The 18,523-nt window shown below is 40.2% G+C and overlaps 1 protein-coding gene across 2 annotated transcripts in view; it reads left to right on the plus strand.

Annotated features, from left to right (window-relative positions):
• Nucleotides 1–18,523, plus strand: part of ANKH (ANKH inorganic pyrophosphate transport regulator) — a 181,620-nt gene that overhangs the window by 97,585 nt on the left and 65,512 nt on the right. For both annotated transcript variants that reach the window (XM_073630858.1, XM_073630859.1), the window contains exon 2: nucleotides 14,795–15,011. In XM_073630858.1, coding sequence (XP_073486959.1) covers nucleotides 14,795–15,011 — 217 coding nt within the window. The remainder of the gene's footprint in view (nucleotides 1–14,794; nucleotides 15,012–18,523) is intronic.

An 18,523-nucleotide genomic window follows, 5' to 3' on the forward strand; every position in this document is an offset into this window, starting at 1 on the left:
GAAGGAGCGGAGTGTATACCGCTCCTTCACTGCTCCTGCCCATTGAAATCAGTGGGGCAGCGTGGCTATACTGCCGGCATAGCGCCGCTGCAGTGGCGCTTTTAACCCTTTTGCGGCCGCTAGCGGGGGGTAAAACTGCCCCGCTAGCGGCCGAATAGCACTGCTAAAACGACAGTAAAGTGCCGCTAAAAATAGCAGCGCTTTACTGCCAACGCACTTGCCGCCCCAGTGTGAAAAGGGCCTTAGACAACTGGAGTATGGGGGACTTCAGGGACCAGCCTGGCAGCATGGAGGAGCGGGGTATCAGGTAAATAAATCTTCCTTTTCTATGCCCCCTAGACCTAAACGAGTAGTTAACCTATGCAGTGTGGGCACAATTTTCAAGTTTCCCAGAGTTGGGCTTCAGGCTGGGTTCACACATGCTGCAGCCACAGCTACAGAAGGGGGTCCATTGACCCATTCAGGTGCGAATCAAGTCCCAATTTTTTGCCTGAATTCGCACCTGAATCTGAACCAAAGACGCACAGGACCCTTTCCAAATGTGGACCGTGGCCACTCAGAGCTGCGTGAACTGGCTCCATTGAGAGCCTGTCACATTTTCCTGTCATGCGAATTGGATGCGGGGAAACACGCATTCAAGTTGCATAAGTGTGAAAGCAGCCTTAGAGGGAAGCTGGACTGAGAGAAATACAGTATTAGGGTTGCCATAGCTGATGTCTTGAATATGGTAGGTGCCTGGCTCTCTCTGGCCTCAATCAGCAGTGAAGTCAGAACTCCTAATCTGCATATTGGTTGCAGGTCAGTGAGTCAGAAAATATTGAAGAAACTGGGTTAACATGTCATCCAAAGTAACTAGCATTTTTAGAAGGAGAGGTTTGATATGGTGGACTTCATATTTCCCAGTACAGTTTCCTTTGAAGCCTAATTCTGTGTATTTTGTTTTTTATTCAATTGGCTTAAAAAAATAAAAAAAGGAACTCTACCCATTCTAGCAAAAAAAAAAAAAAATGGGTGGGGGAGGATGCATTTAAATTGTTCTTGGTTTTAAAAAAAATATACACTTACAGTACTATTCCATGGAGTCCAGCCTTGTCCCCCTTGCAGTCCAAAGTTATTTTACACATGCGCAGACACGTTACATGTTTCCGCATACCCAAAATATGTGCCCTGGAAAGATATCTTGCCTAGGCAAGGGTACGATGCCGGACCTTCAGAGCTTCTTGTTGGAACCGAAGGCTCCTGAGTGACTGCACCGGAGCCTGCGATCCCGGAAGAAAGGACAGGAGATGTCAGCCCTCTCCGAGGTGAGCGGGTGCCACTGGAAGGGCGTCGTTCTAAGGTGAGTATTTCATAATGTGCTAGTATGCGATGCATACTAGCACATTATGCCATCATCTTGCAGTTGTTGTTTTTTTCAGTGGTATACTACCGTTTTAAGATGAAAAACCTTCTTCCTTTAGAACCACTTTAAGCTCTCACTACATTACACTCCTTATCTCCATTGCTGATCTGCACCATAAATGTTCTCCATCACTACAGTGTTCTTGACCCAGTATCATTTATTCCACTTCTTCTTAACGCAGAATCTGCCCCCTAGGGGTATGTCCTCCAGCCCCCCCAGTCTCACAGGAGCGTCCTAACAAATGCATGTGTTACATATTTTACAAGGGATGGTTCCCATAAATAATGGGTTAGTGGCTGGATAAGTTCATGTTATTTTTCTTTACTTAGCTGAATTACCCTGTAGACCTGAGTGCTTGTCTGTTCCTGGTCTTATTACAATGTGATGCACCAAATGCAGTTCATACCAGAACTGACAAACTTGTTTTTTAAACATTACTAGCCTAATCACATATGATTAAATCTAAATAAATCTGTATAAGTGTCCATCGTAAAAAGGTAAAATGGTCACATTTATATGCACAATCCATGTGGAGGGCCCATCTACAGTAAAGCAATGATTTTTTAATATAATTTACAATTCAGAAATGTCAGGTGTAATAAGACCAGGAAGAGACATTCGTTGAGGTTGATTTTATTAACGGTGGTAAGACTATTCACATACAAAAGTGAATGTTTACCAACCAAAGTAATGCTTTGTTAAAGTTTAATCCCCAATTATGTTCAAAGTAATAAAAAAAAAAGATTTTGCCTTGTACATAATTGAGTAGTTGCAGTAAATCAAATCCATTGAGTCAGATAGTTCAAAACACACTTAGGCCGGGTTCACATATGTGCGACCGCAGTTCCCAGCATGGGGTCCGGTGCGTTCCTGTTCATCGGTTCAGGTGTGAATCAGGTCCGAATTTTTGCCTGAATTCGCACCTGAACTGGACCCAAACACGCAGAGGACCCTTTTGGAACGTGGCCGCCCTGGACCTATGTAAACCGGGTTCCATTGAGAGCCGGTCACACTCACATTTCATGTGAATTGGATGCAGAAAACAAACATCCAATTCACACATATGTGAACCCGACCTTAGTTTAGTAGTTTAGTAAAGGGGTCCATTAGCACTGTTGAGTGGTGGTTACATATGCGGTATTGCACGTGGTAACACATGCATTACCACAAAACATGGCACCCCAATACACAAAGGGAACTATCTGTGTGTTTAAGTGTGGTGTGTTAAGAAAAGGGGTCATGTCATTTTAGTGCATTAGGGTGTGCTTTCAGCCCCCTCAAAATTCAACATGAACTATTTTTAATCTTTGCTAGCATTAATAAATAGATAGGAAGGTATATTATATTTTTCTTGCTCTAAATTATATATTATTTTTACAATTCTGTCAGTTGCTTTCTGATTTCTTGTCTAGACCAAAATGATGTCATACATTGCAGGAGTCTTCATAGGCATTTTTTTTCCTTCATCTGGAGGCGGGGAGGAGGGGCTTTCTTAGCTAAGCACACTCTCCTGTCCTCATGCCAGAGCTAAGGGCAGATTGATTCCAGGAAGTAAATGCCATATGAATCATCTGCCCTTATTCATGATGGCCATGGCTAGAAATGCTGAGGGGAAAGGGGGGCTGGATGTGTGCCTTCCAACTGCACCTAAACACCAGAGTCTCATGCACTGGAGCTCAACGCCTTGGCAGCAGTTTTTTTTGGGGCAGAAAAGACTTACAAAGTCTCTTCTACCAAAAGAACCTACCTGCTATCAATTTTTAATTTTCACGGTTTACTGCTGATTTAAAAATACCCCTTGTTCAGCACAAACAGAGATAAAACAATCACATTGCTGTTTCCTGACTTTCAGTAAGTATTTTCAATTTAGGAGTTGATGTATTAGACTCAGTATATATGGTTTATTATATTATTTTATGTTATATTACATTATAGAATTAATGCTACCAATGTATTACAACTTACAGTGTAGTAAGTTTTATTCCCAAGACAGGTTCTTGACATTTCAGATATAATGACATAGCAAACTCTTCATATCAGTGCATTACTTTTTATCTTGCATTCTTGTCATAAGCCTCCATCTCCGAGGTGCCATCTGCCTAAAATAAGCGTTAAATGAGTCAGTCTTTCAGTCTCACATGACAAAAATGTAAACCTAATCAGTACACGAGCGACAACTTCTGTGTCGTACCCAGACAGAAACATTGACAGATGCAATGCTACAAGCTCAGACAGATTTGGTTCAACTTGGTAAAATGCTGCTTGGTTTATTATTACATTCGGATGTTACTTTTAGATTTATTTTACTTTCTGCCATTGGAAATGATAAGGCATCATGTTTTACAAGATGTGATTAATGATGTCAATATGCTATTGTTTCAGCGGCCTTTCTTTGGAAAATTGTATGCCGTTCCTAAATAAACCAAATGTAACATTCATGCAATAAAAAGATTCACTGGCTTTGAATAATGCTAGAGTCTGCAGTTGTACAGTACATAAGAGATATTTAAGTGTTCTTGCATAGCAAGATCACTTACTGTTATCTCACATATATATTATTCTTATTATAGCCAAATTTACCACCCTAACTCCTCCCACAGCTTTTACACTACATAGACAGTAATATACCAAAATGTGTGGATTGTTCCCGATTGGTGTGCTATTACTTTGTGGAACGTTTCGCCGAATGGTTCACAAAATATCGTCGTTTTTGCAGCGAAATTGGTCCCATAGGAATGAATGGCAAAATGTTCAAAACTAGAGTTGGAGGTGACAAAAGCTGACAACCCCATGATCAGCCAAAACATTATGACCACCCCATGATCAGCCAAAATATTATGACCGCCCCATGAAAAAAAAAATAATTAAAAAAAAATCATTTTTGAAAGAAAAAAAAAGCTTTTTTGAAAAAAAAAACCCATTTTTGAAAAAAATGTTCAGCTCTTTCAGCTAATGATGGGACTTCTTCAACTTTTTAACTACTATTTATACTTTTTAAAATAAGCTTTTTAACACTTTTCACAGTAACTCCAGCCACTCCAACCACACAACAGTTACTCAAGCCACTCCACCCAGTTACTCCGCCCACTCCAGATGTAGACTACTGTAGGTGGAGGCAAGAACACTTCACACAATTTCCCCAGAAATTGTAGCTTTTCTAGTTGTAAAAGCTGTCTGAATTGTGATCAGAGAAACTCATAGAGCTTTCAGAGAATGTGAATGCTACGTTCATTTGGGTAAGGACTCATTAATGGTATTGATTTACTAAAACTGGAGAGTGCTAAATCTGGTGAAGCTGTGCATAGAAACCAGCTTCCAGTTTTTCTATTTTTTTTTTTTATTTTGTCAAAGCTTAATTGAACAAGCCGACGTTAGAATCTGTTTGGCTACCATGCTCAGCTGCACCAGATTTTGCACTCTCCAGTTTTGGTAAATCAACCGCATTCACACCAACCCATTTGGACAGCATTGCCCAGCGCAGTTTAAATGCATAGACAATGACCTATCGCTTTATTTTGCACCAACATGCTGCATTGGTGTGCTGAAAAGAATTAGGACATGTTGCATTTTTAGGTTCACACTGATGCAGGTTTGAAATTGTGTGAGATCAGCTGAGCTCGCACGATTTTGAACCCACATGTCAGTCCGACTGCGGGAGCGATTTCAGAGACATCTGTGCGGGTTCCTGCACAGATGTCTATTGAAATCGCCCCCCGAAGTCGCCAAAAGTAGTACAGGAATTACTTTTGGGAATCGGTGCGGCGCCGCAACGTCAGCATCGCACCAATTTGGACGGGGCCATTGCCGGCAATAGCCGGCGATTTGACATGTCAAAGTGCATGTCAAAACGACCTGATGCAAACATGGGCTTAAATGAAGTAGATATTTTAATAACACTTGAAAAAAAAAAACAAGAACTGTGATGTGTCTTAACAACCTATCACAGCACATGGTTTGGGGATTTGATCAACTCTTGTATACATGTAATATAAGCAATAAAATCACTTTTTAAGGACATGCACATAGCATTGTTTACTGTATACAGGCATACCCCACTTTTAAGTACACAATGGGGTTTATTTACTAAAGCTGGAAAGTGCAAAATCAGGCTCACTTCTGCATAGAAACCAATGAGCTTCCAGGTTTTATTACCAAAGCTTAATTGAACAAGCTGGGGTTAGAAGCTCATTGGTTTCTATGCAGAAGTGAGCCTGATTTTGCACTTTCCAGCTTTAGTAAATAAACCCCATTGTGTACTTAAAAGTGGGGTATGCCTGTATTTACACTGTTGAAAGGGAATGTACTGCCTTTAAAATAAATTTACTGTATATAAATGCGTGAAAGAGGTTATATTGATCTAAATGATGTCATTAATGTGTATTAAGGTTCTAAAAATGTTTATTTTTTCTGGTTTGTAATTATATATGGGCATGAGGGCAGATTATTTCATATGCAGGCCCTGCTTCTTGCTTTGCAATGCAATAGCGTGATTGTACTTTTTTGCTCCATTTCACAATTTAATTCTATAATAATATAATTAGATGACGACTCATTGGATACTGCTCAGGTTTTTAGACACTGTGAACAAGTGATAAGGCATTGCCGGACCTACCTAAAAACCCCGTTATACTCTGCACCCTGTACTAAATTTTTATTTGTAAAGCAAAAAAACTTTATACAATTGATGTAAAACACAAAGTGTTGAAATGTTTTTTTTTTAATAGAGCGGGGAAGATTAGTGCAACTGTTAGGTGTTTATTTCTGTGCCCCCACTGAGGTGGTTTATCCTCAGTCTTTGTCTTGGTGACCAGTAAGTACAAAATGTTACAGTGGTCACCAGAACAGGAGGTGAGGAGAAATCTTCCAATGTGGAAACCCTGCGAATACCTAACAAAGACTTCTTATCTAGAAAAATAGTTCTCATCCTGCCTTCGGCTGGGTTCACACGTATGAGAATTGGATGGGGGTTTTCCTCCCCCATTCAATTCACTATACAGAAAAAGTGTGACCGGCAATCAAAGGAGTCTTTCACACAGCTCTGGGGTGGCGGTGGTCTGCATTTAAAAAGGGTCCGGTGCATCTTTGGTTCCGATTCAGGTGCAAATTCAGACTTAATTCAGAGGCTGATTCGCACCTGAACCGATAAACAGGACGCACCGGACCCCATGCTGTGAACCACGGCGGCAGCATATGTGAACCCGGCCTTACGCTGGACACTGACCTCACTACCATTTTGCTGAACTTTAGCTTCTGAATCTGTGAAAATATATTACATAGTATCATAGTTACATAGTTACATAGTAGGTGAGGTTGAAAAAAGACACAAGTCCATCAAGTCCAACCCATGTGTGTGATTATATGTCAGTATTACATTATATATCCCTGTATGTTGTGGTCGTTCAGGTGCTTATCTAATAGTCTCTTGAAACTATCGATAACTATCGCTCCCCGCTGAGACCACCACCTGTGGAAGGGAATTCCACATCCTTGCCACTCTGTGCATACCCCCAGTGTATTTATTTATTTATTTTATTTATTTATTTCAGGTACTTATATAGCGCCATCAAGTTACGCAGCGCTTTACATATACATTGTACATTCACATCAGTCCCTACCCTCAAGGAGCTTACAATCTAAGGTCCCTAACTCACATTCATACATACAAGGGACAATTTAGACAGGATCCAATTAACCTACCAGCATGTCTTTGGAGTGTGGGAGGAAACCGGAGTACCCGGAGGAAACCCACGCAGACACAGGGAGAACATGCAAACTCCAGGCAGGTAGTGTCGTGGTTGGGATTCGAACCAAGTGTATAGATTGCATTCATATTTTTGCCTTCCAAATGCATTTTTTTAAATTTTTCTACATTAAACCTCACTTGCCATGTAGTTGCCCACCCCATTAATTTGTTCAGATCTTTTTGGAAGGTTTCCCCATCCTGCAGAGAAGTTATTGCCCTGCTTAGCTTAGTATAGTCCGCAAATACCGAGATTGAACTGTTTACCCCGTCCTCCAGGTCGTTTATATTGTAAGAGCTTTATTTTCCTTTCTTTACCCTGGAAAATCCTGAATTTGTTTTCAGAGACCACATGTTGTTTTATTAATGGGTTTATTTTTACAGCAGTAGGTGGTTGGTCCACTTTAATGTCCTCTGCTTTGTCATCCTTCCCATTGATAAATTACTAGGATATGGTTGCTATGGATTTGTAATGCATTATTAGAATATTTGTGAGATTGTAGCTTAACTGAAATATGGAGCTATTTTGAAATGTGTGGATATTTTATGGTAATTTTACCATTCTAATCTGTAGAAGCAGCTATAACGTTAATTATACATGAAATATATATTATTTTAGCCTTGAAAGGTCCAGTATTCACTACACAAGCATTCCGTACAATATGTGTGAATACTGACAGGAAGATATCAGCAGGGAATATCGATAATTTGCTGATTATCTGTAAAAATACGTACAATTCAGATGACTCAGAAACCTAATCCATATACAGCAAAGGCTTGGATTCTGTATCGCATTGAAGCCTTTGTAATTTTGAGTGCTATAATTATTTTTCTTGTATTGAAAAATGACATGCAATGAAAAGATCAGCCAGATGTACATCCGCTATTTCATACAGCTGACAGATACTCCACCGACAAAGAATAAAATCAATCATTTATTCTTTTGTGAAAGCACTTTGTCTAGACTTTACAGTCAGTCATTACACTGTATAATTTGTGGCGGACTTCTATCCCTTGCTGTGTATTAGTTGGATGTCTGAATAAAAAATTGCATGTAGAGGATGTGGAAATGTATTGTATCTCCTTTTTACATGGCCCTTTTATAGAATGTAGAAACATTTAAAACTCTTTGCTCAGAAAACCCATTGCTGCGCGGTTAGGGAAAGTCTCTGTTCACAGATATGCGAATTGGATGTGATTTGAACCGCATCTGATTCGCACAACGTGAACCGGCAGTCTTCTCAATGCTGCCGGTTCACACATGTGCAGGGAAGCCTCGGTGCAGTTTTAAAAAGAGTCCTGTGCATTTTTCAGTCTGGTTCAGGTGCGATTTCACCTAAGCCGGTGAACAGAACCGCACCGGACTGCTGTGCTGAAACCACAGCCGCACATATGTGAATGGTCATCAGAACCTATAGTGAGCAGGTCAATTTGCATGAACCAGGATTTGGTCTAGATTGTGTTTGATTCACCCATTGTAGATATCTGTGGATGTTTGGTGACTTTGGTGTGTAGTTTGTGGAGACTGGATGATGACTCTCTTGTCCTGTCCTTAATGGCCTCCCTTGTGTCTCCTCGTCTTTTCTCTCATCTAATAAGGACGGAGTTCTCCATGTATATACAACTCCATATATAACATTGCAAAGACATTTATCACAATCACAGCCAGTTCATGCATTAATAACCAGTACTGTTACTAGCTATCATTTTTTTCTACTTCCCATTTACTCTGCTATGAGTATGCACAAAAGTAAGCAAGCGTTAGACAAGGTCAGCTTCTTAGTTTGGCTGCAAAACTGGAGGCTGAGGGGACAGCGTTAGAGTACATTTATATCGGCGATTAGGACTAGTTCGAGGAGTGGACGCAGGAATCATAAATTCCTGCTGCAGATTTCAGCAGCTAGGTACGGCCGCCGGCCCCGTTCACTATAATGACAGGTCGCCGGCAGCTGTTCACTGTAATCGCTGACTGTGTAAAGAGCCGCCAACAGCTGCGGCCGCCGGCCCCGTTCACTATAATAACAGGTCGCCGGCGGCAGCAGCTATTAGCGGCTCTTTGCATAGCCAGCGATTACAGTGAACAGCTGCTGCTGCCACTGAGATCCGCAGCAGGAACTGCCACTACAATTTGCAGCTGCTTTAATCGCTGATGTGAATGTAACCTTAGGAGTTTATTTATTGTCTTGTTTGTGTTACAAAAAAACTTTGCTTTGAAGCATTCAAATAATTTCTCAAAAAATAACCTGTATATTAATTGGTTTGCGTTAAAGGTATAGCATCTACAAACTATGGTGTATACCAGGGGTCTCCAAACTCTCTAAAGAAAGGGCCAGTTTACTGTTCTTCAGACTTTAGGGGAGCTGGACTGTGCCCAGTGGAAGTAAACCATTAATATTAGGGGAAGAAGTAGTTGGTGCCAATGGGAGGAATAACGCCCCATTTTTGTTGTCAGTGGAAGGAATTATGCCTCATCATTGGTGTCAGGGGAAGGAATTATGCCTCATCATTGGTGTCAGGGGAAGGAATAGTGCCCCATTGTTGATGTCAGTGGAAGGATTAGTGCCCCATTGTTAGTGTCAATGGATAGAATAGTGCCCCATTGTTGGTGTCAGTGGAAGGATTAGTGCCCCATTGTTAGTGTCAATGGATAGAATAGTGCCCCATTGTTGGTGTCAGTGGAAGGATTAGTGCCCCATTGTTAGTGTCAATGGAAGGAATAGTGCCCCATTGTTGGTGTCAGTGGAAGTAATTGTGCCCCATTGTTGGTGTCAGTGGAAGGAATAGTGCCCCATTGTTGGTGTCAGTGGAAGTAATTGTGCCCCATTGTTGGTGTCAGTGGAAGGAATAGTGCCCCATTGTTGGTGTCAGTGGAAGGATTAGTGCCCCATTGTTGGTGTCGGTGGAAGGAATAGTGCCCCATTGTTGGTGTCAGTGGAAGGAATAGTGGCCCATCGTTGGTGTCAGTGGCAGGAATTTTACCCCATTGTTGGTGTCAGTGGCAGGAATAGTGCCCCAAGGGCTGGATAAAGGCAAGCAAAGGGCCACAATTTGGAGACCACTAGTATATACAGTATACTGTATTTGAAAATTGATCAATCCTGATGTACTGACATCCCTTAAAATGCCAGGACAGTACACATACCTCCCAAAGGACCTATTTTTGGAAAGTAGACAGCCCAAGGTATATAGTAAGAGGCATGGTGAGATTTTTGAAGTTGCAATATTTTTTGTCACAATTTTATGACAAAATAAATACATAAAATTATTTTTTTAAACATTTTTTTAACATACCATCACCATACAGTACAGCGTCATCATATGACGTGTGGCGGTAGTCAGGGATACTGACGTGACAATATGTAAAAAAAAAAAAAAAATACATTCAATTTTTTTAAACATTTTTTCTTCCTTTTTTTTTTTTGTTATTTCTTTTACATACTTTCATCAGACAAGTTAGTTTAGTGTCACCATAGTGACACTGTACTACTCTGGGGGGGGGGATCAGGGATTTATTTTTATTTTTTTTCACTGTGCTTGCTGTTACAGCGATGAACATTGTAACAGCAATCGTATAAACTGTCATGACAGCCTGCTCTCTGTTGACACGCTCTGATTGGCTACAGCTAATAACGTGGTACAGGGTGCTGTAATTGGCACAGGGACCATGTGATAGCTGTGGGCTAATCACAGCATCACCACAGAAAGCACAGCTGTTATGAACGATACTAGGGTACAGGGTACCAAGAACTGTAATCACACATCGGTTACGGGAATTGAGCCCTTGTAAATGCTTGCTGAATTTTTTCAAACTAGGGTTTGAAACTAGCCTCTCTGGTAAAACTGTGATTTGGGGCAGGAAAGAATGTCCTTATCCTCCTTCTACTGTCCCTCTTCTTATAATTCAATTTGGAACACTTGACTGACTGGCAGCTAAATGTTTCATTCATATTTGACCGTCCCTGCTTGAGTGCAGTTTAGGTAAAAGCCAGCTAATCTACAACTGTGTTGTAAGCGGATATTTCAGTCTAAGAAAATGAGAACACATTAGGCATTCATCTCAAGTACCCAATGTTTATGATGTTATGAAGTTCTCAAAACAGTGAATTCCAGCATACCATTGTGAGTTTTTAATACTACTTTGAGGAACGAGTGCGTTGTGGGATTGCTGTCAGACCTGAGTTGTTATGAATGTTTAAATGCCTCTCATTTGTACCTTGTAAAGTAATTATTTTACTCAAGGTTTTTCTTCGTTTGATTGGTTAACTTTAATGTGACTACAGATTTTAGTCTTACTAGTCATACTATTTATGTGAATAAATATATACAGTATAAGCAGGATCTGACTTGGAATCTTTTATTATGTGAGAATTGACAACCTAAATACAATGCTAGTGTGGATAAAACAATGACGATTTCCATTAGTTCTTACTGTGTGCTGGGCCCCATTGATAATCGACATTGTCATTTTAATCCAGCGATTATGCAATTGAAATGAAGCATAATGTTGTGAAGGAAGAGTGACCATTGGTCAGGGAGCCTGGGAAGGAAAAGCATTATATATAGATATCTATATATATATATATATATATATAGATATATATACAGTGGAGACGGAAAGTATTCAGACCCCCTTACATTTTTCACTCTTTGTTATATTACAGCCATTTGCTAAAATCATTTAAGTTCATTTTTTTCCTCATTAATGTACACACAGCACCCCATATTGACAGAAAAACACAGAATTGTTGACATTTTTGCAGATTTATTAAAAAAGAAAAACTGAAATATCACATGGTCCTAAGTATTCAGACCCTTTGCTGTTACACTCATATGTTTAACTCAGGTGCTGTCCATTTCTTCTGATCATCCATGAGATAGTTCTACACCTTCATTTGAGTCCAGCTGTGTTTGATTATACTTATTGGACTTGATTAGGAAAGCCACACACTTGTCTATATAAGACCTTACAGCTCACAGCGCATGTCAGAGCAAATGAGAATCATGAGGTCAAAGGAACTGCCTGAAGAGCTCAGAGACAGACTTGTGACAAGGCACAGATCTGTCCAAGGTTACAAAAAAATTTCTGCTGCACTTAAGGTTCCTAAGGGCACAGTGGGCTCCATAATCCTTAAACGGAAGACCTTTGGGATGACCAGAACCCTTCCTAGAGCTGGTCGTCCAGCTAAACTGAGCTATCGGGGGAGAAGAGCCTTGGTGAGAGAGGTAAAGAAGAACCCAAAGATCACTGTGGCTGAGCTCCAGAGATGCAGTCGGGAGATGGGAGAAAGTTGTAGAAAGTCAACCATCACTGCAGCCCTTCACCAGTCGGGGCTTTATGGCAGAGTGGCCCAACGGAAGCCTCTCCTCAGTGCAAGACACATGAAAGCCTGCATGGAGTTTGCTAAAATACACCTGAATGACTCCAAATGGTGAGAAATAAGATTATTTGGTCTGATGAGACCAAGATAGAAGTTTTTGGACTTAATTCTAAGTGGTATGTGTGGAGAAAACTAGGCACTGCTCATCACCTGTCCAATACAGTTCCAACAGGTGGCAGCATCATGCTGTGGGGGTGTTTTTCAGCTGCAGGGACAGGACGACTGGTTGCAATCGAGGGAAAGATGAATGCGGCCAAGTACAGGGATATCCTGGACGAAAACCTTCTCCAGAGTAGTAAAGGACCTCAGACTGGGCCAAAGGTTTACCTTCCAACAAGACAATGACCCTAAGCATACAGCTAAAATAAGGAAGGAGTGGCTTCACAACAACTCTGTGACTGTTCTTGAATGGCCCAGCCAGAGCCCTGACTTAAACCCAATTGAGCATCTCTGGAGAGACCTAAAAATGGCTGTCCACCAACGTTTACCATCCAACCTGACAGAACTGGAGAGGATCTGCAAGGGAGGAATGGCAGAGGATCCCCAAATCCAGGTGTGAAAAACTTGTTGCATCTTTCCCAAAAAGACTCATGGCTGTATTAGATCAAAAGGGTGCTTCTACTAAATACTGAGCAAAGGGTCTGAATACTTAGGACCATGTGATATTTCAGTTTTTCTTTTTTAATAAATCTGCAAAAATGTCAATAATTCTGTGTTTTTCTGTCAATATGGGGTGCTGTGTACATTAATGAGGGAAAAAAATTAACCTAAATGATTTTAGCAAATGTCTGCAATATAACAAAGAGTGAAAAATTTAAGGGGGTCTGTATACTTTCCGTCCCCACTGTATCTCTCTCTCTCTCTCTCTCTCTCTCTCTCGCTTTGCAACATAAGGGCAGCCAGTACAATTACAATACAATATAATACAGGAGGAATCAGAGAACCCTGCTCCTTAGCGCTTACAATTTAAGGCTCCATGCACACTGGCTTAAAAATCGCTGCTTCTACAGGAGTTTTGTGTTCTGCCTGTATAAGCTACTCAATGTTATCCTATGTGTCCATGCACATTAGGACGATTACAGCAGGTTTTGAGCTCAACATTTAGACCCCTTTCACGCTGGAGGCCTTTTTCAGGCGCTTTAGCGCTAAAAATATCACCTGTAAAGCACCTGAAAATTGATTCCTTTGCAGTTCCAGTGTGAAAGTCCGAGTGCTTTCACACTGGGGCGCTGCGCTGGCAGGATGTAAAAAAAAAGTCCTGCAAGCAGCATCTTTGGGGCTCTTTAGGAGCGATGTATACACCACTCCTAAAGCGCCCCTGCCCATTGAAAGCAATGGGCAGCGCCGCCAAAGCGCCTCTAGCTGGTGGGGGCCAGATAGACTTCTCTGAAGAGATGAGTTTTCAGGGATCATCTGAAAGTAGACACGGTAGAAAATAGTCAGACTGATTGGGGTAGAGCATTCCAGAGTATGGGAGAGGCTCTGGAGAAGTCCTGGAGGCGAGTGTGGGATGAGGTGACAAGGGAACTTGCTGTAGTAAGCCATGAGGCTCAATTAACTGACTCTTAAAGTGGTTGTAAACCCTAGAAAAAAACAAAACAAAAAACCTGCAAGACAAAGGCATAATGAGCTAGTATGCATAGCATACTAGCTCATTATGAATTACCTGAGATCGAAGCCCCTGCAGCTGTCCTTGTAGCCCGCTCCGGCGGAGTTACTTCTGGGTATCGCGAGCTCCGGTGCTATGATTGGCGGGAGCCGCGATGATGTCACTACCGCGCATGTGCGCAGGAGCCGCCGGTAACGGCACAGTCTAACTGAAGCAACGGCATGTACGTGCCACTGCTTCAGTGCGCATGTGCCGATGACGTCAGCACATGCAAATACAGGGGATATCTCCTAAACGGTGCAGGTTTAGGAGATATCCAGTGTAGCTACAGGTAAGCCTAATTATAGGCTTACTTGTAGCAAAAAGTGGTTGTAAAGGGTTTACAACCACTTTAACACAAGGACCTTTTTTTTTGCCATGTGACTGATATTTTCATTGGCTGAAAATAACTGTATAATTATAAGTATCCTTATTTTGGTGAGATGAATCTCACCTATTGTCTGCTCTACAGGTCACCGTATCAGTGTACAATGTTTCTGCATGCATTTCCCTATTATTATAAAGGATTTGTATAGCTATTGTAATATATCTAGAGATTGTCATGACTGACAAAACAACATGTACATTATTCTAACTGGATTACTTTGTTTCATATTCATCCACAGGCCTTAAACCGGGGTATAGCTGCTGTTAAAGAAGATGCCATCGAGATGCTTGCCAGCTACGGTCTGGCATACTCCCTGATGAAGTTTTTCACCGGTCCCATGAGTGACTTCAAGAATGTGGGACTGGTATTTGTGAACAGTAAAAGGGACCGAATGAAGGCCGTACTGTGTATGGTTGTAGCCGGTATTGTGGCAGCAGTCTTCCACACACTCATAGGTATATATCTTTGTTCTGCTATATGTAGAATATTATAAATGAAAACAATATTAGTGCATGTATGATTTATTTAAAAATTATCTACATTATATTAAAGGGGAAAAAAGTAGTTTGGTAAAATGTTAATTTTAGTCCTCCTGTGCAAAGGTAAAACTATTGGTCCCTTTTCACATTTCTTCTTTTTCCTTACTGACTGTACAAATGTTGTGTACAGAGTTTAATATCTCAAAGTGAAAATGATATATTGTACAAGTGAGAATAAGTCACAGGGGTGACTTATTGGACAGCTCCGGTCAAGGTTTCAACACAAGACAGCGTGCTACACACTTCCCAAAAACGTCATCAAAGTACACAGCAGCAGTCCAGTCCTTCCGCTCTGCAAATGTACGCCCCCCCTTCCACCTGCTGGTGATTCCTGGCTCCTAAAATCATAGCTGTGAGTTGCCAAGTGAGTACAGCAGCTCTAGCAGCTGCTGCTGTCAAACACCAGAATAAAGAGATACAAAGCAACATTGTTAATTTTGTATCTATTCTGTTTCATTCATCTGCATGTCAAACAGATGAGTAAAAGCAACCTGACAAGTAAAAACAAAACAAATGTAAACGGATCAGCCCAGAGGCTGTATAGATAGATAGATAGATAGATAGATAGATAGATAGATAGATAGATAGATAGATAGATAGATAGATAGATAGATAGATATAGATATATACGTCCTGGAAAAGAAGCGGCTAAAGCAGGATAATGGCGGCAGCTGCAGCCTTGATCTTGGTATAATTTTTTTTTTGGACCGGCGATCAGATTGTACTGCACCCGGAAGGGGCTCCCCACCCATCGTCTTTCACGTGCCATTTCACCGGGAAGCCAGAGACCAGTGTAAGCAGTTGGGTCAGTTGAGCACAGAGGAGATGGAGGAACAGCCTTTCCCCCATCTCCTCTATGGTGAATGATAGCCAGAAGCAACAAGGATTTTGTCAATTCCCGTTTCAATGCAGTGTTTCCTTGGCCAGAACGATCAGGGAAGCAACAGGTCTTTGATCGGCTTCCTTGGAGGGCAGATGAGACCCCTGATCTCTCCATAAAGAGTACCTATCATAGCCCAAGCTATCACAAGGGCTGGTGCTCAACGTTCATACCACACATCACCGTGAACATTGGAATGAGAGCAACAATTCTAGTGCCAGAGCTCAGGTTTAACTCTAAACTGGTAACCTAAAAAAGGTGTCTAAAATTCTAAAAAGCATCACCTATGGACAATTTTAGGTAAGTTTGTCACCATTTCACAAGCGTGCACAATTTTAAATCTTAATATGTTTGGTATCTATATACTCAATACAAACAACATCATCTTTAATATTTTACCAATTATGTCATGTTTCTGTACACTAAAATGAATTTAAGAGTATTTTTTTTCTGAAAATTTGCATTTGATAAACAGCTGTGCAAATATCGTGTGACATAGGAAATAGCAACAGGAAATTGTGTGACATAGGAAGTAGCAACAGACTCCATTTTATTCTCCAGGGTCTCTACTTTCAGAAAATATATAATACCCTACCCTACAGCTGCCGCCCTATAGCAGCGAAACTGCTATGGGGCGGATGGCAAGCGGTTAAAAAAGGGCAAATTGAACATACAAAGCTTTACTTCATTTGTAAATAACTTTGCAATGCTTTGTACCAGAATCATAATTTTAGTGTCATTTTAAACAGGATAAATTATAAAATAAATATTTTTTTTAAGACAGTGATATGAAAAGAAAGCATTTTTTGTCCTTAAAAAATAATATATGCATTACAGTGTACAGTTATGAGAAGTGGAATAGTTTAAGAAAAATCGCACATCCAATGTCAATTACATCAACCAGTGATGTAGATCCAATTTCAGTCACAATGAATGTAGACCCACTGCTACTCCGGCTGTTTCTATGGCTGCTACTTACTTTTTTTTTTTCTTCATTTTTACTAATATTACAAAAGAAATCTTTTGTTTTATCCTTAAAAAAATAAGATATGTTACTTTTTTCTCTTAAAAATGTTCTGGTCCATAGGAGGTAAACAGGTGTGAGAGCTGAAGTGGTTAAAGTGAAGTGTAGTACTTGTGTGCTCTGTTTAGCCCATAACCAGTAGTTCTCTTGAAATTCTTTGCTTTATATTCATGTTGATTTTAGAGGTTTTCATTGAGGTCTTATTGAGGACATTTCCCCTCATTCCCTCATTAATTTTCAGGAAACATCTCAAAATATATGGTTACCATTAAGGTACCTGCAAACTTAAAACATAAGTCTATATTTATAGTATATATTCAAAGCCCAAACTTTTTTCATTTTGGAATATGAAATGGTTAAAACTCCTGTCCAAATTGTTTTTTTTTTATCTATGTCCTGTTGCCAATATTTTGCCTTCCAAAGGTAGGTAAATCCCCTTTTAGAAATTTGTCACCAGAGCAGTTGCCTCTCTTGGAATTTTTCTCCTCTATGACTGTCCTGCTGACAACTCAAAATGTTGTATTTTTCCTCATTTCAGTCCCAGTGACAGTGGTTATCAGGAAGGTAAAGAAAGCAAATCTCTCCAATAGAGATACAAATAAAAAAATGAAAAAAAAAACTGATAAGGTTTCTAATTTATTATTAAATTGTTCTTATTTCTTTTAAAACATTATTTTGTGTCTTCGGGTTTCTAATTGTTAACTGATTATACATGCTAAATGCAATACTATGGCATGTTTGCAGTGTTTGCTGTGAATTGCCTTATAGTTTTGATATGCTTCCTTAACCACCTGCGGCCCCGCCACAGTACTGTACATTTACTGTGGAAGGGGGGAAGGTGTAAGCAAAGGTCAAGTATATGTGATTCTACTTCTTCCGGATTAGGAACGCGGTACTCAGAAACCGGCTATTATGTGATCGACATGATTGGTCATAGCGATCACATGATAACAATGTAAACAATAAGTCATTAATGGTTTTGCTTACTGATATGATCTTTGATTGGTCTACAGCAATCACATGGTACGCTACCTGTACCATGTGATTGGCTGTAGCCAATCATAGATCACAACCATAAGCAAGCTGTTCATGAATGAGAAACCCAATAATGACAGCTAAAACTATTGCTTATACAGCGATCATCACGTATGTAAGAAAAAAAAATTGTAAAAAAACAAACAAATTTGATTTAACTTTTTATTTTACCAAAAAAATTGAGAGAAAAAATTACAACTTTAAAAAACCTGTCATGCCTCTTACTAAATGCCTTTGACTGCCTACTTTGCAAAAAGGGGAAATTTGGGGGATATTTGTACTGTCCTGGCATATTGCGGCCTCAAGAAATGAGTCAGTACATCAGGATTGCTCAATTTTCAAATATATACTGTATACTATAGACCATATACCATAGTTTTTAGACGCTATAATTTTTTTTCACACAAACCCATTATTATACGCTTATTAGGATTTTTTTTTTAACCAATAAAATAACACAGAATACATTTAGGCCTAAATAGAGAGAGA

This window comes from Aquarana catesbeiana, linkage group LG05, assembly GCF_042186555.1.
Source record: "Aquarana catesbeiana isolate 2022-GZ linkage group LG05, ASM4218655v1, whole genome shotgun sequence".
NCBI classification, from domain to species: Eukaryota; Metazoa; Chordata; class Amphibia; order Anura; family Ranidae; genus Aquarana; species Aquarana catesbeiana.